General features: G+C 39.6%; 1 protein-coding gene across 1 annotated transcript; it reads left to right on the top strand.

Moving 5' to 3' along the window:
• Positions 1–8,226: 8,226 nt before the first annotated feature.
• On the top strand, positions 8,227–26,157 carry hdlbpa (high density lipoprotein binding protein a). The gene is made up of 28 exons (XM_003444207.5): positions 8,227–8,378; positions 12,054–12,125; positions 15,688–15,802; positions 15,893–16,059; positions 17,750–17,965; positions 18,051–18,257; positions 18,371–18,586; positions 18,802–19,008; positions 19,097–19,204; positions 19,295–19,399; positions 19,696–19,774; positions 19,859–19,998; positions 20,078–20,182; positions 20,294–20,407; positions 20,517–20,603; positions 20,685–20,816; positions 20,932–21,150; positions 21,481–21,702; positions 21,794–22,012; positions 22,100–22,238; positions 22,478–22,629; positions 22,711–22,815; positions 22,901–23,035; positions 23,341–23,484; positions 23,643–23,822; positions 24,146–24,262; positions 24,348–24,488; positions 24,604–26,157. Exons 3-28 carry the CDS (start codon positions 15,727–15,729, stop codon positions 24,691–24,693), a joined length of 3,822 nt encoding a protein of 1,273 aa, XP_003444255.1. The 5' UTR covers positions 8,227–8,378; positions 12,054–12,125; positions 15,688–15,726; the 3' UTR covers positions 24,694–26,157.
• The last annotated feature ends 1,114 nt before the right edge of the window (positions 26,158–27,271 follow it).

The raw sequence follows: 27,271 nt of genomic DNA, 5'->3' as shown, positions 1-27,271 counted from the left end.
ATAAGTCTTTAAATGCCTCAGATCTGAATTACATCAGGACAATGGGCACTTTGCACCGCGGTCCAATGTCTGGTAAGCCCATTTTAAAGACAAAAACTATACGAGGTAAGGACAAGGACTTTTTTTTTTTTATTGTAGTGGCGCTCCCCCTACTGTTCTCTCTCAAAAATCCCAAACAACGTTGCATCATGCTTTAAAAATGCTTTGATAGATTCTATCATTACATCTGATGTATATGCACGCATTTGAACTGAATGTGTGTTTATCATAAAGCAAAGGGTGTACCAACGCACCGCAGAAATAATGATTATGCTGAAGTTCAAGTATTGATAACAGAAATCCTGTTTGGAATGAGGAATGATGGGGATAAGGAGAGGCTATGGGTTACTAATCAAATGCAATCGATTAACTGATCATCAGTAAGCGGGAGCACCTCTATGAAAGCAGAGGTTTTGGCACTTTGCTGGTCTGGAGCAGTCAGGTCAGACTCATGGCACATGGTAGTCCCTCCCAGGAATGGACGACTCAGCAAATTCTTCTGAAACAATGTCCTTTGGACAGGTAGAATCACAGTGGAGACACCTGGCCATGAAGCACGACACGTCATTTAAGCAAAAACAAAACACAAACTATCAACGCCTCAGACCAACTGTCAGCATAGTGGTGCTGACATCTGGGTTTGTTCTGCAGTCACAGGACTCGGGCACTTCGGAGTCACTGAGTCATCCATGAACTCTTCTGTGTACCTGCTGATTCCCCTCCTCCACTGGGAGGAGTGTTCCTGTTTGAGCCCTCCGTCCCACAGCTATTCTGAATGGAGAAATCAATTGTTGGCTATATTAAAGCTAAAGGGTTCCCCAGTCCTCTTGCCAGCATGGTGACAGGAAGCCTTCTTCCGTTACTAGTTTGTTTCAGTGCTCTTTGCCTGTTAAACCTGTTTCTCTATCCCCCTTTTTAGACCAGACTCATTCCTGGAACCCTGTTTGTTTGGTACACAACTCACTTGTGGACTGTGGACACCTCCAGCAACTTTTGCCTGCTCTAGCTTGTTTTTTCTCTGCTACTTGCAAAGGAAAGGTATTAGCCATTCACAACCTACCTGATCACGACCCCTTTTGCACCTCTCTGACACTCCTTGATTTTCTCCTGCTGACAAAGTGCTCCTCCTAAGCTTCAATTTACCATCCTAACAAGTAAGACTGTCTGAAATATTCATAAGCTCCGCAATAATCAATTCCTCCGCCTGGACTGCAGTTAACTCCCTCTCTGCTCTGCAGCAGAGCTCCTGTGCATCCCTGTAGTGAAGCCACTCTTCCCCGTCACTTACCTGTTGCCAGTTAATAACTCACTACCATTCAATGAACTCTGTAAAGCTGCCAATCGCCGCTGATCTTTGAGTCTGATCTTTGAATTTAGATTCAGACTAGTTCATGACAACACTAAAATATTCTAGAACGGATCTGTCCGCAACATAAAGCTTGGCTACAACTTTTTCTGAAGACCAGAAAAAGAAAAAAATTAGGGTGTCAAATACTGTGGCAGAACCTTAGGAGAGCTGTCCATAAACGAATGGCCACGAACCTAACCTGAACGAACTGACGCATCATTTCAAAGAAGAACAGTGATATGACTGATAAAGACATACAGAAAATGATTACTTGCTGCTGAAGGTGGTTTTGTGAGCTAATAATTTCCTTTTTTCTCACAGGACTGCAGACAGCCCTGTGAAAACTTTTCCACATGAATGTATTTGAATGTAATGTGCAAATTATTTTCGTAATATGAAAATGTGTACCTATCATCTGGTATTTCAAGTCTTAACAAACACAGACATTCAAATAACACTGACACTTTTCATGTTTAAAATAATTTATTTTTTATCTAAGATGTATTTCCTGCTATGATATGTTGTGTTTTAATGCAGGACTTTAATATTTTAAAGCAGACGGTGCCCAAAGAGAACTGGTGCTTTTAATGGGAACGATGACAACTGACAGTTGAACCACTATGACCTTTGCATATAACCAGCTACAGTCCTGGCCATAATGATCAGTTTCCCTGTATTTCAAATTCATAATTGAAAACCTAAATGCAAATGAAGCTATTTTGTTTATACAAGCAGGGTCAAGATGATCACCATGGCATCTGGAAATGTTGTAGACTTCAGGGAGTAATTGACCATGATTATTAGAAAGTATTTGTGGCGGAGGTGTGGTCTGCGGCTCCGCTGCAGAGGTCGGGTGGTCCAGTGGGCTCAAGGGGCAGTGCCAGGGAGACTGGCAGGGCAGCTGGAAGCAATTCAGTAATTACACTCTCCCTATTTCAGTGACGTCGGGACCTGGAGGAAGGGAGGACAGGTGAAGACAGCTGGAAGTCTGAATGGTACTGAAGGGATAGAGGGATTTAATACAGCAGCATCTATTTGAGGGAAGGGTTAAAGGGACTGAGGGATGCAGAGACGCACATTTTGTAAATAAACACACGGTCACAAGCATGCTGAGTGTCTTGGGTCCTTGCTGGGGTCACATCATTATTTAGAATTATGCTATTTGTCCAAATACTTCTGAGTCTCTGAAAATGAGAGACTGTATAAAACCAGAATGACAAAAACTGTGTCACTGTATAAATAGTCGTAGACATAACTGTATCTGCTTAACGTCTCAACAAGAGGCCGTCATTCATCCTTGCTTCTTTTTGGAGAGAAGCTCTGATGGTGTTTTTCTGATTTTTGTTCATTTAAAACAACATTTTATTTGATGCAAAACATAAATGGAAAGATAAAAATGATCTGCTAATAGAAAGACAAAGAATGCAATCTGAACCTGATGACTTTCCCATGTTCCACACTTTGATCTGTGTTCATTATCTGCAAGAAGCCCTGGGCCTCATCACAGTGCCCATCATGTGTGATGAAATTAGTCTGGTAGATCTGAAGCCTCGGATTTGTCTGAAGCTACAGTTTGTGCTGTTTCTTTATACGCCATATTATAAAAAATGAGCAGAAATTGAAAACAATAAAACATCAAAATTAACTGTGTGTGTGTAACAGATATTAAAAATTAAACAGTATAACAGATATTAAATATGACCAAACTTTCAAATAATGATGCCAGTTTATTTTTGGGTAACCCTGTGAACTAAGACCTCTAAACATTTGGTTTGTTTTTTCAACTCTTTATGATATAAGTGAGAGCAGTTAGCCCTGTATAAATCCAGAGACAGACACCACAAATTCTCTACTCATACAAATATCTAAAATACGGGAATAAACTCTTCATTGACAGACTGAATACATTTATAACTAAGCACAAAATATTAAGGAACAATTTGTGGAGACAGGATAGCATAATTAAAATGATTGAACATTGCTTGTGGAGTCCCACAGAGGTCAGTATTGGATTCAAAACTGTATGTGAGCAGGGATGTCAAACTAACCTGAGGCAGTGGGCCACACTGCTGTCAGAGTAAAGAAGTTCAACTACACATTCAGAAAAAGAAAAGGTGTAGTTTTTCTACATGACAAAGAAATGCTGCTGTAGTAAATGAAAGAAATGTGTCAGCATGATTTACATTTGTGAGAAACAAATGTGTAAAATTACAGGAAAAGTAAAAGAGAATGTTTTTGTTACTTCACAGACAATATTCTATTGTTTCTTTGGTTTTTGGTTTTTTACCATTGGTCCATTCTAAAAATAAACAAAAACAGAAATTTTTATAGTAGATTATAAAAACAGGACTTTTCTGTCATTTAATTGTTTATTGATTACCTAATGATTACTTAATGGTAGTATGAATGGCTGTGGGGAAGGTCATTATTAGTAGGAGAAGCTGCAAAACTTACAATTAAAAGTCCAAAATTTATCTTCTCCTTCTTTTTTCCAAAGCTATCCAGAGGCTCAGATTTGAGTCTTTGTTGTGCCAATTCTGTCTTTTGTTTGACACTCCTGATGTAGATCTTCAGATACTGTTCTCATTTTATTTGTAGCTGATACAAATATTCTGATAAATAACACTGGACATAAATGTCAGATTAAATTTCTTGGTGTACTTTTAGACCACAAAATCAGCTGGAAACCTTAAATAAATCATGTACAATCAGACTATCAAGAACTATTTCAGTCATGAGTAAAGAAAAGCATCTACTGAATCATAAACTCAGTAGTTCACTTCATGTATTTCCATATTTAAATTACTGTGCAGAGGTGTTACACACAACTTCAAAAATGGCCCTTAAGAATTGTCAAGCAGGTAAAGTTTCAAGAACACAATAAAATATTATTTTTGAAATCAAACTTGTTCAAATTTATGAGAGTTGTTAAATATCATACTGCACAAGTACTGTATGAAACATGGAATAGCCTGTTACCAGCAAATATACAGAAGATGTTCTCTAGAGACGAGTTATAATCTAAGGGGAAAATATAATGTAACACTTTGTAAAGCTCAGACAATAGAGAAAATCTTTTGTGTTTTTATCTGTGGGGTCAAACTATGGATGAATCTTGCAGCAGAATAAAACATTTAAAAAAAACAACAACTTTCAATTCAATTCAGTTTTAGGTTACTGCCTGTTCTGCTAGAAAACAGAGCGAATATTATCTATACTTACTTATTTCATTACAAATATCTGACAGCTTTAGATTTTACAGATAACAGTGAAATATTCGCAGTGAAAATATTTGCCAAAATCTGCAGTAATACGTTTATTCAGCTTCTAAAGCTACAGAAACGAAACATTGCCAGGTAAGCTGAAAAATGCATAGCCAGAAAGACGACAACAAGACTGTTGGGATTACGGAGAGAAACCCTACAATTGTTTGAATAGCTTAAGGGATATGATGTATATCTGTATATTAAACTATAAACAATGGTAATATGCAACAAAAACATCAAATATAGTAAAATACTGATAGGACAGTTTTGCTGCACAATAAAGACTTTTAGTGCACACTGCTGGTGGTACTATCTGCCATTTGTTAAGTAGGCTTAAGAATGCAAGATAATTATTAGTGTATAATTAATAATTAATAATATAACTATTGTTCATAATTTTACCACATTAATCATTATTCCACTGCTTTAAGTAGTTCCTAATATATTTTGAGAGTTCTTTATATCACTGTCCTATTTCAGAAACTAACTGCTTTTCAGTATCAGTTTCTTAACTTAATTTGTTCATAGCACCTGTTTCCAAAACCACTCGTCCAGATGTAGCTTTGCATACTTAAGGTATTGACCTTTGTGAAAAGCCTGCAATAAAGTTTTCTTAACTCTTTCACTGTGTTTATGGATTAGCTTTGGCAAATTCAGCAGTGCAGTATTTCTCTGTGCTATGCTGCTGTTCCTCTGCAGTCCTATTTTTGTTTTCTGAGAGAAATTCAAGTTTATCTGTACATTTTCTTATCTTGTCAGGTCTTGAATTACACAATTTTCCTTAGATGCCATTACTAAATCAGGATGTACATTTGTTATCGTCAGCTTTGTTTTTATTCAGCAATTCTATTAGAGTAGAATTTTTATACTGGATCTTGGTGCAGCCCATCACAGCCTGTCAATATAAATCAATTTTCTTCTGATTGGTTGCCCCCTCCAAACAGAAGACGTGAAGCGCAGGTGGACAAGGGTTCTCTATTCACAGCCAGAGCCATGGGCCTGAGATGACCATATAAGTGATATCCAGTCTCATTCACACTGTACAGAACTATGATAGATGTTCCTGACCGACTACAATGAATGTCAGCTTTTTTCTACATTCATAGGTGTTGGCTCTGTGATGTCAGAGATGGCTTGGTGTGTCTAAATGCTTATAAAGTCACATGGTGTGTAACAAATAATGATGCAAACTTTCTGTGACTTTTGTTTAAGGTGACGCTTAAACATTCAGCAAAAGATGCCAGCGCAATAGTCTTGAGAATGTGACTAGACAAGTTTTGTTGACTTTTTAACAAAGATAATTAAGGTGGATACTGTTGAAACAATTACACCAAGCCCAGTTCTTTGGTATTGATTCGTTATTATGAGTCACCTCAGCAGGTCATTCAATAACACCTAAGCATGGGTTTATATGATTCCCATGTTGTCATTGCTGTTTGTTTGATTTAGAGATCATGGCCATCATTGATGGGCATCGGTCAGAGTTTTAGCTACCACTCTGTCGAGGAGGTTTGACCCTTTAAACCTTAACTATCAGCAAGGCTGACTACCAAGCTTGTCAAAATCAGTGTCCTTAGTATGAGTCAACCTGCATGACCTGGGAGGGTGTTAAAGAAATATGTTGTCCATAATTATAATATAGATGTTGGAATAGACATGTAAGTCATTAGATTCATCCATCCATTCGCTTCCGCTTATCCTTTTTCAGGGTCGCGGGGGGTGCTGGAGCCTATCCCAGCTGGGTACACCCTGGATAGATCACCAGTCTGTTGCAGTGCTAACACATAGAGACACAGGCAACATTCACACCTATGGGCAATTAAGATTAATCAGTTAACCTATCCCCACTAACTGCATGTCTTTGGACTGTAGGAGGAAGCCGGAGTACCCGGGGAGAACCCACACAAACACGGGGAGAAGAAACTCCACACTGATGGTGGAACTGAACTCAGGACCTTCTTGCTGTGAGGCAACCGTGCTACCACCGTGCTACTGTGCTGCTGTGGTCGGATTCATAACCACAAAATTTAAAATAATAATAATAATGAATTAAACTCTCATCAGTTACTTTTTCAACATAGATTTGTATCTGTATTTTAAAATAAAAATGATAACGTTAATAAAATATCAGTAACATCAGTAACATTAAAATAAAATTGATGCAAGTTGTTTTTTCTTTAAATTGCAGAAATTTCCTTCATTTATGCCTAATATTTATTTCATTTGAACAACAGCCACCTCACAGCGCTTTAGTAGGGCCAAGAGCCTACAATATCTGAGAGAAAAACGAAAACTCAGATTATTACATATGAGTAGTATTTGGGGGTTGTATGGAGGAAAAAAGACAAAAGTTAAAAAAAAAGAAGGAGGCGGAGGAATGTAAAGAGGGAAGTGGAGAAGGTAGGCTTAGTGTATAAGAAGTCCCCCAGTAGCTGAGTCTTTATAGCAGCATAACTGAGGGATGGTTCAGGGTCACCTGATCAAGCCCTAATCTTAAGAGATGACCTGGATGACTGAGAACCTACACAGATAATCTAGCACTAACTATAATCTTTATCAAACAGGAAAGGTTTGAGCCTAATCTTAAAAATAAAAACGCTGTCTGTCTCCTGAATCCAAACTGGGAGCTGGCTCTGCAGAGGAAGGGCCTGACAGCTGAAAACTCAGCCTCCCATTCTACTTTTGGAAATCACAAAAGTAGCAAAAGTGCTGGAGTGATAATAAACAAAATGCAACAACATAACAACATCTTTGCTACAACTTTGCAATTAAAATGGATGGAAAAACTGATATGCATTTTTTTGTGCACAATTGAACTATATCGTATATTTGGAATTGTTAGTTAACCTATGCATGTCTGTGAATGGTGGGAAGAAACCAGAGTGCCCAAAGAGAATCCATGCAGGTTCATGCGGAACAGGGAAACTTCACATAAAGGCCTGAAGATTAGAATCCAGGACCTTCTTGGTGTGTCTCCCTTCTTATTTATTATATCATTATAATATATGATTGTATATCACTGTTGCTGATTATATATATAAAATGTAATAACAATGTAATTAAAAATGATAACAAAGATTTGCACTTAATTAGGCAGGATTCACATAGCACTTTGAGAGTGGGCCCCTATGTGTAGAAGCATGACTGGGGTACATGATGTAGCCTATAGATAAGGGACCACTCTGTGCTACCTGAGATAAAGAAGACTACGAAAAACGTGTGTATTTTATGTTTGAGTGAATTAACATTAATAAGTTTTGGGAATTTTCCTTTGGGGAAGGTCAAAACCTCTTTGGTAGGTCCCCAATTATTTTATATGTAAGAAACACTTATGAGTTAAATGTTATACTGATCACTTACTTAAAAGCCCTGTTTATTTCATATTTAAATGTGATATTGATAATAAAAAATGAATTTGTAGTGGTTATTTCATTTTTTAAATTTATATTTTACTTTAGCGGGACTTTGTACTGTTTAGAAGAGAGGAAAACTTTAATCTCGTTTTTTATCACATGATTTTCTTGCTCAGTGTGATCAAAGTTCAGAACTTGTATTGCTGGAGATGAAAAGAAGTTATTTGTAACCAGACTCTCTGAAGTGACGTTGGAGGACGTGATTGGTGGGCGGTTCTGGTATATATCCGTCCGGCTTCAATCCCACCTTCTCGCCAGTGGAATTTCATCTCAGCTTCTGCACCTTCAGGGCAGACGAGAACATAAAAATAAGTAAGTACTTTTTAGCTTCCTCCTGAACGTGACTATATCCTCTTTACACATGACTTCAGTTTTTTATGTCAGAGCCGTGCTCGTTAAAGGAGGACAGTTTTCCCGTGAACCCAGATCGTTATAGCGTGCTCTGGCCTGACTCCGTGTCATTTCTCCCGTGCTCAGCTGTATGCCTACGTGGACTTAGCCAGCTAGAAGAACCAACTGTGTTCGAAGCTAACATTAGCACGCTAGCTAAGGGCTCCCAGTTCAACTAGTTTTAACGAGCTCAGCAGTGTTGGCTAAAACATATAAAAACGACACCACATCGGGTTGTGAATGTGTTCAGAGTTACGGTACTGTTTTAGTTGTTGATTCGCTTCCATCTTAATGCCGTTAGCTGTTTGAGGCACAGCCTGAAGTTGTGTGTGGGTCTCGTTGAGCTAACTTCACCATTAGCTGAGGGGCTACGTGTCACACGCCGCATTCAAAGTTTTTAGCAAGTTTGCTAGCCAGCTAAGGGTTTGGATTCAGTAATCCGTGACTCACTGATTATCCCAGTGAATATCCCACCTTAGATGGGAGACCCATATATTTACAGTGTCCCCGACAGTAGGGACAGTGTTAGTTTGTCTCGCTCTCTTACATTTTTTTTTAATGGTTGACCAATGTTAGCCAAATGACGGCAGCTAGCATTAACTAAAATGTTTCGTTGGCAGCTGTCAGCTTTTGGTTAACTTGATATCGTGTTAGCTGGCACTCACACTAACCAGCCTCTTAAATCCTTAATCTGGGATTGGGGTATAATGTCATAAAGGCTCGAAGGTTGTCTTGCTGAAGCTAATGGGAGTTTAACTAGCAAAGGCGAGCCAGGCACTCTGAACTTGTTAGCAGTTCGTTAGTACAAGTTGTCTCCAATACATAACGTAAAATAGCTGCATTACACTGGTTTAAACTAGTAATAAGTCTAATTAATGGTTGCCACAGCTGTACCCGTGGCATGTTTATTTAATGTTCTGGGGTCTCTCTGGTGAATGCTCTCCACTTACACTCTTATTTTGGTTTTAGGCTACACATTTTTAAGAAAGCGTGCCACGTTTTTCTTTCTTTCTTTCTTTCTTTCTTTCTTTCTTTCTTTCTTTTTTTTAAAAAAGAAGAAGAAAACATCTTAAATTCTTTATCTTGTATCATTGAGTTAATAAACATTATTACATTGCATAGGTTCTGCTGGAAGAAGCGGTTCACTTGTATGGTTTTAATATTGACTGTGTTATAGTGTGTAGTAAAAAAAAAAAAAGAAAGAAAGAAAGAATTTGCTGATATCTCGGAGGAGAAGGCAAAGTAATTTGTCCTGACAGTTCAGTAATTTGCATGTTTCATTTCAAGCAACGGATGTATACTGTGGTTACATCTGAAGAGGTGACGGCTCCAAGACAACTTCAAGTATAAAAGGAATCTCTCATTGCTTAACACTTTGAATATGTGGCCTCCATCTGGGTCATCACGATCCTGTTTCTGGACCCCCCTTTTCTTTTCTTTTTTTGAGCACACTTTATACTCTTGAATTGCCAAAGTTGTGCCAAAACACACTTGCGCTTTAGTGCTGTGGCAGCTATTTGTCGAACCAAACTGCTAATCAAAAGGCCTCTGGTCTTTCAAGGGCAAGTATCATATGCAGGCCAGTTCTTTCTTTCTTTTCCAAGGAAAATTTGTTCAAAGAACAGGGTGTCCTGAATCCTGTTGCCATTCTGGAATGCTCTCCGTAGTGCATATAGGCTGGTCCTATACCTGCTTACCTCCAGTAGATGACTTAAAAAAGATAATAGTGGTGTCTTGATACACAAAGTGACAATATCATGAGTATTCCTTAAGCATTTGTTATTTCTAAGAACCACTTTATGGCTGTGTAGAAGCCTATTGAAAAACAAGTCCTTTCTGTGTGGCATTTGTGGCCTGTTGACTTTACTGTGGATAATTTCGGATCATGCTGAAACTGAACATTTTGTAGATGATATTGTAAATTATGGCATTTGAAGCAATCAGACTTCCAATTTATTTTAATTATTAAATGGTAAATTAATAAATGGTGACTACAAATCTAACTTACCCTGCCAAATCAACCATGTGGATCTATCCGCTGGGGCGATCCTTTGTGGAAAAAAAGGAAGCAGACAAAAGCAGACAAAAGTATCTTTAGTTTACATAGTGTCCAGACTGTGCTTTCAGGCTCTTGGAAATACTCCTGACACTGGTTTAGTTTATAAACTGAACAGATAGAAACTGAGACTTTGTGAAAACATTTCTCAAATGCTCATGTTTGATTGGGTCTCATTAGTTTGAGCATGCATCAAGATATCATTGGTAGGCTCACTTGCATTTGTAATTTCACCCTTATTCCTTGGTACTCCTACCCACTGAGGTCGCCCTCTGACATGTCGTCCCATTTGCTTTGCAACAAGTCAGTCAAAGTTTTCCTCCGCTCTGACCGCCTTATGCTGGTGTTGCTTTCAGAGAAGTGTATTCCTTTTCAGTTCCACCTTATTGTTTCTTTGCACAAAGAAATCTCAGGTCTTCTGGCCGGTGCGGTTCCTCCTTCCTCTTCCTTATGGTTTTTCTTTGAGCAGGCAAACCGCTGCACTCTGTAGCACCAGCACGTGAATGGTCAATTAGATAAATGTACAGTCATGTTTGGGGGGCACTCTTTATTAGAAACTGTTTCGGGCTTGTGATTTGTCTTTCAAATAAAAACATAAGTGCTAAGCTTTATTAACAGCAGTTGTACACGGCCATTCTATCACTAGTCGCTTTAATAATAATGAGAACAGGTCACATGTTGTCACTTCTGCCAACTCTAACAAATGAAGTTAGAAACCTACTTTTTAGTGTGTCTTCTTATAATATTGGGCTTTCCAGAGAAAGTGCCTGGCAGATAGTACACCTCTTCCCAAGCAACACTCGGTGACTTAATAAGGTTCGTCCTATGGGAGTCTGTCCACACCTCAGTGGAAAATTTGACTGTTTCCAAGGGTTGTTGAGTAAGTGAGGAAATCTGTGACATCAAACTAGTGAAATGAATCCAAGTGTTCCTGACACTTCAGCACAGCCATGTCAATAAGGTCATTTAATACGTATTGTTCACTGTGTGCTTTTACAGGCTCTTGCATGAGAGCGTGATAGCCTGGTTACCTGGCTCACACACAGCAGCTTCATCACTTGCCAGCTCTGTCCTTTTTGTACGACAAGGCAGCGTCCTGATTATGAAAGCCAGATGCTTGTTGAAGAGAGCGAGCTCCAGCGGCAGCTATGCTTTACTGCTGTTCACTAATGCATTTCTTGGCATCTGCTTTGTCTGAACGCTTCTTAATTTACAATTTGGTTTCAGCCATGAGTTGGCAGTATTTTGTCAGTGTTTATCTTACCGGGCTCATCAGAACCACAGCTATAACAAAATGTGCAATTAGGCCTGATGAGTGGATATGTCTGTGAAGCATGACTGTGTTTTTTCTTTTTCCTTATATTGGCTCTGTTTGTAGTCAGTATCCACTATTACTATGCAATTTAATGATCTACATTTTAAATGCAGGTCATGGTGTAAGACTCATACACAGAGGTTTATCTGAAAACGTGGTTTTCTTTGTGGATTTAAACTGAGGTCCCAGACTTTTTAACAGTTGTTATTATATTTCTGCTTTCTAGGCAAAAGCTGGCAGGCTGACGGGAACTTTCATCTTTACAGGACGGATTATCTGGTAACTGACCATTTAGCTGGTAAGTTTGTACAGCTTTTATATTGGCACTTACTTTTGCCAATGTAACATTAAGTCTTCTTATTTAAAAAAAACAAAACAAAAGTTATTTAGCAGAAAAAAAAGACAGTTTTACTCAAATATTCACTGATTAGTGAGTAATTATGGCTTCCAACAAAATACATCGTCATGAACTTAGAATTAATGCATTAAAAATGCATTGGTGCAGGCCCTGGCTTGTGGAAGCAGCCAGGTTTCGCCTCAATTTTTAATACGGTAGTGCTGTTCTGCCTAATCACTTGTGTATAAACAGCTGCCACATACATGGTACAACTTAAAAGTTAGTTTAATTTAACAATCGCAAATACATTTTTCAAACCATAATAAGCCTTTAGGTTTTGTACATGTATATGTACATGTATTTTGTATCTGTCCTCCCTCATTTCCTTAACCTCCTGACTTCAAGCCTCATCTCCTTAACTGTGTCAAGGTTCTAACATAAATATGCTTATTTATTCGTAACGTTGTCGTAATTACTAGTTATCACATTAGACATACGATCCTCTCATCTCCGTTTAGCTGATATTGAGACTGCTAAACAGTAGCTGGTTTTAAGTTAACATTATGGCAGCTAACATGAGTCCTTAAAAATCACACTCTCCCTCTGATAAACAGTTTGATCACATTCTCACATTATAAGAGTTTATTCAGTAAGAGTCCAGGTCCAACAATTTTGGTTGTTTAGTTGGATCTCCTCAACAACTCACATCAGTATCCCTGTCATCAGACTCCTTTCACAAAGTTTTACAGCCTCACCCAGAGTAAATAGACATGGACACCCATCTTATTGACAATCAAAGTAAACGGCAGACTGACAGCCTACGCTCGTTACAGATGAACGACAGCCAGAGTTGCTTGTCTTACAGCAGTTACCCTGGCATGTAACAGCATTCTGATCACCAATAATGCATTTCCAGATACTTGTTAAAACACGGCTGGATTATTATTATTTTTTTACTCTTAAAATTAAACTTAAAAGGGTAAAATACATAAGGAGTCGGATGAGAATCACAAAGCACCTCACAGAAAATAATTCAAGATATATCAAATACAATATATGTGAATATAAATAACACAAATATACAGTACAGTAACTGCACAATAATTTAAAACTGTGAAAATTAAAAGATAAAATTTATCCTGTACAAAAAGCAAATTGACACAAGATGTGTTACTTAAATGATCCATTAAATAGAATTGTGTTTTACATGACATGGGTCAATATTACAACTTATAGTCCACATGTGTGACATAATAAAATGCCCTTAATGCTTGACCTGGGCTTTTACCTTTGGGATGGCTTTACTTTCTGTGTTAGTCCCCCCCCCCATCTGCCCAGTGACAACTAGGATAGGCTCCAGCTAAATCTGAAGTGGATAACTGGCTAAGAAAATGTTTTTTTTTTTTGTTGTTTTTTTCCCTTCCCTTCATGGATAACTTTGGATTTGGATCACTGGTGCTTTAAAGTTTTTTGCAGTGAAGCACTTCAAAGTTACCTGACAGCTTCACTTAAAATAAGTTTTCAGGCCAAGAATGATCAGTTGTAACCGTAAAGAGATTAATTTATAGTGCCGCTAATGAGCAGTGGGCACAGGAAGTTTATGCAGTCTGACAAGGAGGAGGCCCCACTGCAAGGGTGTTCATAGAGGAGCTAAACAGACAGCCACATGGAAGCAAATTTCCCACAATTCACAGATCGATGACAAAACAAAGTCAGGATGTAGTCTTTATGCTTTCGGATGAATTTCAGTCACGCTCGGGAGGGAAACTCCTCATTGAAGCAACTCGCATTCCTGTGCTTTGGCTAGAATTTATGTTTGTCTACAAAGCCAGAAGAACAAGGTGATGACTTTGGCTGATATCAAGTTTCATCATTGATGGTTAAACCGAACTGACCTGTAGTTGGAACAGAGTGCAGTTGTTGTTTTTAATGGAATTCTATCATCAACTTTATTTATAATTCAGAAATCCGAAACATCAACAACATCAATTAATTTCTTTTTGTTTTTTTAAAAATAACTGTTATAGATAAGCGGATTGGCCTTGTGGTTTCTTTCTTGGAAAGAATTATTGGTTCAAAGATCCTAGACGGGGCTGCTGAGCTTTATGTTGGCGGATTTTTGCTTTAATCCTATCCAGCGTGGACATGCAGAGGGGTCAGTGGGGTAAAATCCTCTTAACCTTGCAGCCTTGTCACTTGGCTACATTTCTTAGAATAGCACTGGAGAAGATGGTTGAACAGAGTTCCTGTTGGAAAAACAAAATGTGCTGTAGCTGCAGCCGTGCCCACACCACTGCTCTCCTAGGACTTAATCTCTTCAGTTACTCCCCACTCACACTCGGCATACATTAGCAAAGTGCTGACGTGTGAATGTGATGAGTGACTATTCTGTCGCACATGGCTTTCTCTGATAAATGTAGATTAGATAAAGGTGAATATCCCAAAGTCCGTCTGTGATAAGCTTGTTTAGCACATTAAACCGTGCTTGTGACACTTGCACCACTTGAAACAAGGGCCTTGCTAAAATTGCCCGCGAGTGCATGCAAAACTCAGTTTCTTGGTCAAACAAAGAGTGCGTTATAGCTATCACTGTCACTGCTGTTACGCAAATTACATACACAGGGCTAACTAACTGTTTCGATCCAAAAAGTTACAACACTTTGCTGTAAATCTCTGGGTTTTAACGAGCATGCACCAGTAAAACCTTTTCCAATACAATACCAATATCCTAGCTTTGGGTGTCTGCTGTTAGGAGGGTTATATTAACAAGTTGTATTTATCATTGGGAGAAAGAAACAGGGTTCAGTTTTTTAAAAAATATGTAATGTAATATTAAGCTTTTATGTATTTAATAAAATGTGAAGAAAATAAATGCATGAATTGGTAATTATTGATACAATAAATGAAAACAGGCTGAAGATAAAAGCCCTGGAAAAATAAAATTCTACTGGCTTCATTCACCTAAATTATTTGCTCTAGTCTCCTTTCAGCTCAGTGTGAGTCATAAGGCTGCAGACTGCCAGTTTCTCCTTTTTCACCTCACACATATACGCCCATGGTGCTGTTATAAGTGCAGTGCAAGTTTAACACTGAACAAACATCCTTGATTACTAATCTTTTATGTAATGTTTGTCTGATGGAACATGACTGAATGAGTGAGAGATAAGCCGACTGCGTTTCAGCTAACTCGACCAGTTTGCACTAGAGTAAAGAAAACAAACAAACTTAAGCACACAGAAAAGTTATTGTAGCAGGTTATTCTAGCTGCTACTGTTAACACAGGACGAAGTAAAAACAAAACGACAGAGAACTGAGCGACCTCCATTTCGAGCATCAGCTCTGTCCATCCTTAATTTCTACAAATCAACCAGAAAGAAATCCGACATCTCTTGTATGAACGAGGTGATTTTTTTTAGAAAAAGCTCAAAATGAGCAGACTGAGTCTCCTTTGAGACTTGTGTATATATTCTTGCTACTTGTACTGTTACTAAGCTTGTGAAGATAACCTAAGCTCTTCTTTTAGTGGCACACTCGGACTCTGTGTTAACGTGGGATTTCGACCATGAGCTCAGTCGCTGTACTTACGCAGGAAACCTTCAATGCGCACCGCAGTGGGCTTTTGCCAGAGCAGGGTGGTGGTGAGTATTTGGACATAAGACTCTACGGCCTGTAAAATGCAAGCCGAGCCACAAGCGGCTTCATGGTGTATGTCTTTCCTACGTGCACAGCTGCTGTGGCAGGACCCAGTGCTGGAGAGGATGAGGAAGCCCTTCCTACCTACAAGGATGCCTTCCCACCTCTCCCCGAGAAGGCGTCCCAACCTGAGGGGACCCAGGAAACTTCCAGCGCCTGGGCATCAAAGATCCGTCCTCTCAAGTCTTCGATTATCACCCAGGTACAACTTTTCCTTTTTTAAAAAAAGTTCTATTACTGCATTACTATTTCAGAGTCTGCCACAGGATCTTAATTATATGATTTGAAAGTAAATGACAAAGACATTAATGAAATGCAATGCAAATTCTTGACCAAAACTTTTAAAGCCACGAGTTCATACAGAGTTCATACTGCATCTCTAGTTTCAAACAGCCTGTTTGGAAGTAGATTATTTTGTAATTTTATATCACTGAATGTTGGTGAATTACCAAATTATTAAGAGTTTACTACATGCATTGTATATTTGGAGAGATGTGTAGCAATAGGAGACCTAAATAATCAAATGACAAATATGGTCCTTCCATGTAAGTGGATTGTAGTCTTGTATGTCAAAGCTAAACTGTCCATTTCCTGCTGCTGATGGATTCTTCTCCACTGGGCATGGCAGCTGTTTGTGTACAGGGCGACACTGGATGTTGTAAAAAGACTAACCTTTAAGAAAAGTTTTCCTCCTCCTCGTGTAATAACTGCCTCTGTATGTTCTGTGACACTAGTGGTCGGTATGAAGACGGCATGCTTTGCGACACGCAGCAGTAAACATGGTGAAATAAAAAACCATAGCACAGACATCTTGTCCTCTTTGTGTGACATTCTTTTTTTCAGGCCTGCTACAGTGACACAGGAAGCCTTATCAGTCATTTAGATTCAATTAAAGAAATGAGTTCCCATAAATAGCAGGAGATTTGTGTGACTCAAACAGTTATCTGTGGAAATTAGGCTTCTGTAAGCAAGTCAGGAGAAAAACTGACTCAAAGCATTAAAAAACATGGGAGGGTCAAATGTTTTTAATTAACTAAACTGGGGAGGAGAGAGCTTGAGCTTTATCCAGTAGATGAGGCATAATGCTGTTCACATAGATACTGTGTTTGATAACAAGGTTGTTTGATAACAACCTTATTTTAAATACTGCTGAAGTATGTGTGTGTGCCACTTGGCTTCGTAAATAACAATGCATTTGTTATACATTTGTTATATTGGTTAACGTTAGTAGCGCTAGAACTGCAATTTTTTTTTTTTTTTTTTTTTCCTCCCCTGTGCAGGTTAATGTGAGCCTGTGTGGTTATAGTCATGTTATTTACTCTTCTAAGCCTTCAGCAGTCTAAGCACTCCGCTGGTTGATGGGGATATCATCAGTCTTACTTCCCACTTTCCTGTTTCATAACTTGCCGTCCAAAAGAGGGTTGCTGTCGTCTGCTGCCGTCAGTGTGGACAGCTGGCTGTGTTGACCCGATGGTTGACGGGTGTTGTACACAAAGAAAAGATGAATCATTAGTTTCCATGTCTAAAATTTTTTTGGTGCTGATTACTGCAGTGTTTAAATAAATCAGATGTCTACTTTAGGGTGGGGATGGGTGTGACGAGTGAATTTAATGGATCATTATCTTTCCTTTTTCAATAAAATGTTTAATTCATTGGCATGTTTTCAGTATGATATAAAACAGAAGGAAAAACATTTATAGTTGAGAATGAGAAGGGTTTTAGTAGAAGGAACATTTTTATGTATTTTGGTTACAGATCTTGGTGAGGATTACCCGAGCTTAATTTGAATGCATTTGTTTGCCTCACATTTTAGGTTTTCTTTGTGTCAAGCTAATTTTATTTGTCACTGATTTTTAAATGCTTTCTTTTTTACATGAACTATGTTTTCCTAGGTTTTCCATGTGCCGTTGGAGGAGCGCAAGTACAAGGACATCAACCAGTTTGGGGAAGGAGACCAAGCAAAGGTTTGCGTAGACATCATGCATAAGACCGGAGCCCACCTGGAACTCTCCTTAGCAAAAGATCAGGGTCTCTCGATCATGGTGTCTGGAAAGTTGGATGCCGTGATGAAGGCCCGTAAGGAGATTGTGTCCCGACTGCAGACTCAGGTTAAGAGATTTGCTTTTATTGGTTTTCTTAAATGATAAGTTACAGACTGTGGTACCAACTTTGCCTTCTAATCTAAACCAACAGGCTTCAGCTAGTGTTGGCATCCCCAAGGAGCACCATCGTTTTGTCATTGGCAAAAACGGGGAGAAGCTTCAGGAGCTGGAGCTCAAGACTGCCACCAAAATCCAGATCCCACGACCTGACGACCCCAGCAACCAGATCAAGATCTCTGGTACCAAGGAGGGGCTGGAGAAGGCAAAGCATGAGATCCTGTTGATCTCTGCTGAGCAGGTAATTTACCACCTCACGCCAACACCTTTTTAAGGATATTTTTATTTAATTTATTAAAAATTTGTTTTATCGCTCTTCCAAATCTGATACATTAGCAATTTTCCTCTTTTTAGGACAAGCGTGCTGTGGAGAGGGTGAACATTGAAAAAGTGTACCACCCATTCATCACCGGTGCCTACAATAAGCTAGTGGGCGAGATGATGCAAGAGACTGGTGCCCGCATCAATGTCCCCCCTCAGAGTGTGAATAAGACTGAGATCGTCATCACTGGGGAAAAGGAGCAGGTGGCCCTTGCTGTGACTAAGATCAAGAAGGTTTATGAAGACAAGGTATGCAAATAATCACTGAGAAATTGTGTCCAGACTACAGCAACAGTCAGATTTTCATATTTTTTTTTTTATAGCTGGTATTGCTGTTTATCATCTAGATTGACATCAGTAATTGTCCTGCCCTGCACATTGTGTTCGTTTGTCCAGATAAATGGCACAATAAATGAAAATATTTACTTTGTGCGAAGTCCCTCACCTTCTTGTCCGTCTTGTAGAAAAAGAACACCACCACTATTGCGGTGGAGGTGAAGAAGTCTCAGCACAAATATGTGATCGGCCCCAAGGGAAACACCCTGCAGGAGATTCTGGATAAAACTGGCGTCTCAGTTGAGATCCCACCTTCTGACAGCAGCTCAGAAACTGTCATCCTTCGTGGAGAGCCCGACCGTCTGGGTCAGGCTCTCACTGAAGTTTATGCCAAGGTACATTACCTTGTGAAGACTAGTAATGTTAAGAGTTCTTTCAACATATGAACACTGAGGAGTAACGACAGCATTTTTCCTTCTACAGGCAAACAGTTACACTGTTTCCTCGGTCTCAGCTCCTTCTTGGCTTCATCGTTTCATTATTGGGAAGAAGGGCCAGAACTTGGCAAAGATCACTCAACAAATGCCCAAGGTATGCTAAATGCTCTTAAATAAAGTACTTGTTTAAATTTTTTTGAAAACCTGCTTTTAACTTCTGTTTTCTCATGTGTTTTGAATGAAGGTGCACATTGAGTTCACTGAGGGAGAAGACAAGATCACCCTGGAGGGTCCTACCAAAGATGTGCAAATGGCGCAAGGCCAGATTGAAGCCATGGTTACAGATTTGGTAAGTGTGTTGAATCTTCAGTCACACAGAAATTTGTCAGGTTATGTTTGTCCCTGAAATTGGCTGTTAGTGAAGGCCCAGGTAGGCCTGTCACCTCCCTGTGGCCTTACACACGGTAATGCAAACTTTAAGCTTTAGTGAAATTTAGACACTTGTGTTGTAATTTTCTGTAAAAGGCTGTAAATGTGTTTAATTTTGCATAAATGTTTAAATTTGAAGCCAGTCTCAAGTGAGACTGAGCAAACTTTTTTATGTGCTAGACAACAAGCTCTTCATGATTTTTGTTGTTTTGATAGGTAAGCCGAATGGACTATGCAGAGATTAGTGTGGATCCCAAATTCCACCGTCACCTGATTGGAAAAGGAGGTGTTAATAGTGAGTATATTGCTGTCAGATGCTGCTGCAGCAACAACAAGAAGGAATATTTTTCTGAAACAATGCATTTACTTATTAATTTAGTCAACCGGATCAAAGAGGTGCACAAGGTGACTGTCCGCATCCCCCCTGATAATGAAAAGAGCAACCTGATCCGCATTGAGGGGGATCCCCAGGGTGTGCAGGAAGCCAAGAAGGAGCTGCTAGAGCTTGCGTCACGCATGGTTAGTTCAAGCTTGAGTTTACAGGCAAAATTCTGCAAATGATTTCCTGTTATATCTCTAATTGCTTGGTTTCATGTAGGAGAACGAGCGTACAAAGGACTTGATCATCGAACAACGTTTTCACAGGGCCATCATTGGCCAAAAAGGGGAGAAGATTAAGGAAGTGCGGGACAAATTCCCAGAGGTGAGCTGTAAATCATTGTGGTTGTTTCTATGGTTTTTTTTTTGGTTTTTTTTTTTTCCTCTGCTTTAAGGGAGTGCATTTTCCAAGCTTAACTCTAAATGTTTGTTCCAGGTCATCATTAACTTCCCTGACCCAGCACAGAAAAGTGACATTGTTCAACTTCGGGGCCCAAGAACTGAAGTAGAAAAATGTTCAAAGTTTATGAGCAAGATAGTGGCTGAAATGGTAAATCTCCGTTTGACTTGAAGTTTAAAATGCTCTGCTAGTGTATTTGTAATTTATTGCAGCGTTGAAGTGTCATTAAGTGTTAACCTTCAGTGATTCCTTTGGTCAGGTGGAGAACAGCTATTCTGTCTCAGTCCCCATCTTCAAGCAGTTCCACAGAAACATCATTGGAAAAGGAGGGTCAAACATCAAGAAGGTACTGCACATTTTCTTATTCTGAATTCACGTTAATTTGTTTTAAGTTTGATTTGACACCTCCTTTATTTTTGCTTTGTAGATTCGAGAGGAAACTAACACCAAAATTGATCTGCCTGCTGAGAACAGCAATTCAGAGATGATTGTCATCACTGGGAAGAAGGCAAACTGTGAAGCAGCACGGACTCGGATCTTGGCCATTCAGAAGGATCTGGTAGGCACTCATTTTAGCATGTGTGGGGATTTTTATTATTTTTTTTTTTAAATTTAAACTAGGGTTGTTTTTAAATCTTGTCTTGTTTGCTTTCATAAATTCTCATGTTGTCCAGGCGAACATCTCAGAAGTGGATGTGTCCATTCCCTCGAAGCTGCACAACTCCTTGATTGGTTCGAAGGGACGTTTGGTGCGATCCATCATGGAGGAGTGTGGCGGTGTGCACATTCACTTTCCCACAGAGGGCTCAGGGATTGATAAGGTCACCATCAGAGGCCCTGCAGAGGAGGTGGCGAAGGCTAAGCAGCAGCTGCTTGCCTTGGCGGAGGAGAAGGTTTGTATAAATGCGTCTGAATTAAAGCCAAACTTGTGTTGAAGTCATTGTTTTGACATTGTGGGGTGAAGAGAATGAGAAGGTAAAAAGGCAAAGAGCTCCTTTTGTAGTAGCACATGCTGAGTATTTGTTTCAGTCATCCTTTTAGTCGCTCGCAAATGGCTAAGAAAATGTTTCTGAAGTTTGATTTGGTTAGTTGTTATCCCATTATCAGGGAGTTCTTGCATTTCAGTTGAAAGACTTGAGCAAAGACCTTATGTAGTTAAAAGCTACTTGTAATAAATGTCATCCTAATTTTATCCTTTTTTTTTTTTTTTTTTTTTTCCTTAGCAAACAAAGAGTCACACTGTTGAGCTGCATGCAAAACCAGAGTACCACAAATTCCTTATTGGGAAAGGTGGTGGAAACATCCGTAAGGTTCGTGACAGCACCGGCGCCAGAATCATCTTCCCCACCCCTGAGGACAAAGACCAGGAACTCATCACTGTGGTTGGCACCGAGGAAGCGGTGCGGGATGCACAGAAAGAGCTGGAGGAACTCATCAAGAGCTTGGTAAGTTTTCAAATGAGTTCTGTCAAAAGTTAGATGAAATGAACCAACAATTTGGTTCATTTTTTAACTTTTCTTTTTCTTTTGGTTACAGGACAATGTTGTTGAGGACACTATGAACGTTGACCCCAAGCACCATCGCTACTTTGTAGCCCGCCGCGGCCAAGTCCTTAGGGACCTTGCTGATGAGTATGGTGGGGTTATGGTGAGCTTCCCCCGCACAGGTTCTCAGAGTGATAAAGTTACCCTTAAAGGAGCCAAAGAGTGTGTGGAAGCTGCCAAAAAACGCATGCAGGAGATCGTGGAGGACTTGGTTAGTAGAGTTTGTTTTGTAAGGGAAGTCTTTCTGTTTATTCTCCTCTTTGAAATGTAACAAGCTTTTCTTCTTTTTATTTTTCAGGATGCTCAAGTGACTATGGAGTGTGTAATTACTCAGAAGTTCCACCGTTCAATCATGGGTCCTAAGGGCTCACGGATCCAGCAGATCACTAGAGATCACAACGTGCAGATCAAGTTCCCAGAACGCGAGGACCCACAAGGTAAATAGTAAAGACCTGCAGTGTATTTCTTACTTTAGTTTCTGTCTTAATATAACTTTCATTATGAGAACATTGATTTTTTTTTTTTTTTTTTTTTTAAAGTAACACTTTATTTAAAAATAAATAAATAAAATAATTGTACTTAGTTTTGAAACTGATGGTTGATACTTTTAGCCAACAAAAAGCAATTGGGCATGTACATTTATTTATTTTTTTTCAATACTCTGATATTCTTTTAGCTGCACCTCCTGCAGAGGCTCCTGTCCAGGAGAATGGAGAAGCTGAGGGTGAAGTGAAGGAGCCAGTTGATCCCAACGCACCCAAGAAGTGCGATGTGATTATAATTTCTGGACGCAAAGAGCGGTGCGAGGCTGCCATCGAAGCACTGAAGGTTGGACTTCATATTCAAGCTCAGGAATGTTAAAAAGCAACTTTTTTTGAAGAACTACAGCTAACTGTCTTCATTCTTTAGGCCCTGGTTCCTGTCACTATTGAGGTGGAAGTGCCTTTTGAGCTTCATCGCTACATCATTGGACAGAAAGGAAGTGGAATTCGCAAGATGATGGAGGATTTTGAGGTGTGTTGCAGATGTCCACATAGGAATGAAGGAGCCTTGATGTTTTACTGGATATTTGATCTGGCATCACTGTCTCTCTCTCCAGGTTAATATTCAAGTGCCTGCTCCTGAGCAGCAGTCTGATAAAATCGCCATCACCGGCTTGGCCAGTCTTCTCGACCGTGCCAAAGAGGGCCTCCTGGAGCGCGTCAAAGAGCTGCAGGCCGAGCAGGAGGATCGGGTTAGTATTTGCTGGTGTACTAAAATGTATCAGTCGTGGCGCTTGGTGTGTGTTGAGGCTGAACTCTTTAGTTTACATGGTGTCTTTATTTCTCTGTGTTGATGATTTATACTCAAATGGTGCACTTATCTTTTCAGATTAGCTCAAAGGGCACCCTTATCATAATCCTCAAGTGAACAAAGGGCTTAATAATTAGTCGTATCTTTGGCAAACATCAGGTTGAGTAGTAGTGGGAAATGGCCAGTTGTCAGACTTTATGAAACTCCAACCCAACATTTTGTTACCTTTTCTAAAACCCTCTGCAGGCACTCAGGAGCTTCAAGCTGACCATCACTGTGGACCCCAAGTATCACCCCAAGATAATCGGCCGCAAGGGTGCTATTATTACAACCATCCGCACTGAGCATGATGTTAACATCCAGTTCCCAGAGAAGAATGATGAAAACCAGGTATGTCTATGGCTTATGGTATGTAAAGTTACACAATTAAATTGAAATGGGCTGCCTGATAATGGTGCTTAATATTGTGCCAGATGCTTGGTAAGTTTTTTTTGTTTGTTTGTTTTTTTTTTTTAAATTAAATTTAAAGTTGTCTGCTGTCTCCGTAGGATCAGATTACTATTACAGGGTATGAGCACAAAGCCATAGCTGCACGAGATGCCATCCAGGCCATCGTGGATGAGCTGGAAGAGATGATCTCTGAGGACATTACCCTGGACAGCAGGGTCCATGCCCGCATCATTGGCGCCCGTGGCAAGGGCATTCGCAAGATCATGGAGGAGTTTAAGGTGAGGATGGTAAAATGAGAAGATGTAGGTAGCTGCTCTAAAAATCTGTGTGTAATGAGAGTAATGAGTAATGAGACAAATCCCCCCCCCCCCCCACCCACACACACACACACACACACACACACACACACACACACACACACACACACACACACAAAAACCCCCAACTATCAGAAGGGAAAAGGTTATACCTGCCAGACAGCACAGTCACAGCTGTGTTCACATACAGAAATGAATGATATTGTAATTAGTGGAATAGGTCATTCCAAATACTGTGCTTTCTGTATTCTTACAAACTTTAACTTCTCTTTTAAACTCTTCAGGTTGATCTCAGGTTTCCCCAGAGTGGAGCTGCAGACCCGAACCTCGTGACAGTCACCGGTCGCCCTGAGCTTGTGGATGAAGCCATCGACCATCTCCTCAACCTGGAAGAGGAATACGTAAGCTTCCCTCTCCAGATAATGTCCAAAACAAAAGGCGCCTTGTCTGAGTTAAATGGTACTGACACAGTTTGTTTTGTGTCAGATGGCAGATGTTGTGGAAAATGAGGCAAAGATGGCTTATATGAGGCCTTCTGGCAGTAGCGCTGCTGCCGCGGACGAACAGCGTGGCCCATCCAAAGGCTTCGTGGTGAGGGAGGCTCCCTGGGCTACTGCCAATGAGAAGGTGAGGGTCTTCTAATGTCACTGTAAAAAAAAAAAATCTGAGAACTGGTCACACCCTTCTCTTTTTAAATCCTCATTTTCCTTTTTTTTTTTTTTTTTTTTTTTTCTACTCTAAGGCCCCTGATATGAGCAGCTCTGAAGATTTCCCAAGCTTTGGAGCCCCGGTGGCAACCAAGGCCTCACCCTGGGGACCAAAGCGCTTCTAAGCCGTGCTGCTACAGACGGGCCTGAAATTAACCAACACAATCTACCCCGTTATTCTCCCCAACCCCCTCTTGACCTGGACTGACCGCTGACCCTAAAAGTCTTCAGTTCTGAGACTGTCATCCTTCTGTCTACTTATCTCGGTCTAGCCTCGCAGATTCAGTCTAAAAGTGTTCTAAGATACTGTAATTGACTTGTGAGCTCTGTTTCTGCATTAAATACTGTCTTATGCTTAAAAAAAAAAAAAAAAAGGAAAAAAAAAGACCATTGTTACGGTGACGTCTACAGTCTGTAAAAGACCGATGTTTAAATGTTGATTAGACAAGACATTTCATTGTGGTTTGAACTGTTATACCAAATTCAGTGGTGGCCAGACATGAGGTTCTTTTTATTTTATTTTTTAATTTTTTTTGAGCTGCCCTTATCTTAGTTGCCTTCGCAGGGTGGGGTGAAGCAATTGAATTGCTGCTGGTGACCTATTCAGACATGAAGCCTGACCAACGAGGCCAGCTGTTTCAGTATCCCACCCCTCTCCTGCCTTATTCATGTAGCTGCGTGAAAATTGTCAGTCATTAGCCCTCAAGCACACTCTAGTGGTTGTCCTCCGTCACGTCGTTCCATTTGCTTGTAACTGTGCTTCTGTGTATATGGTCAAGTAGTGGCACGTACCTTGTAGCCTTATGAATTGGTAAACTTTACAAAGGGGGTGTGGGAGGGGAGGAAGGGTGGGGAAGGGGGCGGGGGGTGGTTTTAGCCAGTGCAGAATGGCACCTACTCAAACTGCCAGATGCTTGGAGATCATGCCAGAACTAAACCTCTTGCAACACTAGGCCTAGAGCTCCAACGTATCCAACCTCACACTAACTGTTGGACCTATATATATATATATTTTTTCTTTTCTTTTTTTTTTTTTTTTTTTTTTTTGACATTCAAAAGTAAGTCACTCTACAAAATAAAATGACTGTGTGTTTGTGATCAAAACAGCAGACCATCGTGTGCCAACTACCTGTCTAGTGATGTCCTGTGTTACTCATCCTCTGTATTGGGTCAGTGTCCAGTCCTTTTGTCTTCCAGTTGCTATGCAGATTGCTCTGTTAAATAGCAATGGCCCTTTTTATTTTTAATCAGCCTTACAACTAGAAAGATACAAACCAGGTAGAGATGATGTTGAGGTGCATTTTTAATGGACAACTGGAAGGTATGTCTATTGTTTCCTCAAACTCTCGGGACAGTCCCCCCCCCCCCCCCCCCCCCCCCTCCGCCTCTCCTCCTCAGTTACTAGTTTACTTTGCTCGAGTGCAGATTTAGCTTGTCAGCTGCTAATTCAGCATCTAGCATCAGCCTACCTTGGTTTCTATCCTCCTAGTATTGAATGAAAGATTATGCAAATACCATTGAAGTGAACGGTTATGGATGACACTGGAAAAGAAATTGTCCAAAAAAGTCAATAAAAATTGAAAATGCTCTGTGCTTCTTCATCAGTTTTTTTTTTTTTTTTTTTTTTTTTTTTCTCTAACAAGTGGAATTTCTAATTTTTCAATGAAATCTAACACACAGAAAACGCAATCAATATAATAATTTGCCCATCTATATTCCTGCCATGCATGGAGACTCATCAAGATTGTTTTCTTTTTTCTAATTTGATGTCTGTGGTGATCCTTACAAGGAACAGCCATAGGATTTGTGATGCAATTTCTTAAATTTTGCCTCTTCTCAGTTTTGATCAGTTCCACAAGTTAAACACATGTAAGGTGAAGCAAGTCACACCTCAGTATTCTGACCAATGCTGTTATTAAACTCAAGCAATCTCATTATTACAATTAGAAAACTGATGAATGTGGTGTGTCATACAAGCTTAGAAGAAGAAGAGTTTTTCCCGAACATACTTATTCTTTAGCCACTTCTTTGTTGCTTTGGCAGTATGGGTCATGGCATGCTGGAAGACCCATCCCCAAAACTAGGTGCAATGTTAGTCCAACAACAACAACGACGACAAACAATTTCAACAAAAAGTGCAAAAATAAAGTCACAGAATATAGGTAAAACATTTCACATTCATCAAATAATAAAATTTATTTTAAGCCACAGATTTATAAATAAGCCAAAAAAGAAAAATCTAGGCAGAAGATGAGCCTGATTATTGGTAAGAAAACAAGAAAAAAAAAAGAGAGACTTTTCATAACTTGTTTTGAGCTGCAATCCCATATGGTGATCCAAACCTTTAAAGTTTACCCCAAATGCCAGTTTTCAGCTTTTCTCCAGTGAATTAAAATAAAACACATCAAACTTCCAGGGTATCAGTGCTTGTTTCTATTCCTCTAATGTCATAGACATGAAACTGGTGTAGTTGTACTGTTGAAAGTACAATACCTGTGATACTGATACCTGTGATACTGATGAAATCATGAAAGGTTATTACAGAAAAATGCTTATCAGAAATCAGGTGTTGTCATCAGACTGTGACATAAAATTGATTTGGTTGTAATGTTTTTTTTTTCAGACCTGGAAATTTGATGTTGAGTTCTGACAAAAATAAAGAAAAAATAAACACATTTAAAAAGTTTGGCCTGTAATTTGGAA

The sequence above is a fragment of the Oreochromis niloticus genome, linkage group LG23 (assembly GCF_001858045.2).
Source record: "Oreochromis niloticus isolate F11D_XX linkage group LG23, O_niloticus_UMD_NMBU, whole genome shotgun sequence".
Lineage (NCBI taxonomy): Eukaryota > Metazoa > Chordata > Actinopteri > Cichliformes > Cichlidae > Oreochromis > Oreochromis niloticus.
Note: the sequence above shows the minus strand (reverse complement) of the source record. Positions and strands in the feature narration are given on the sequence as shown.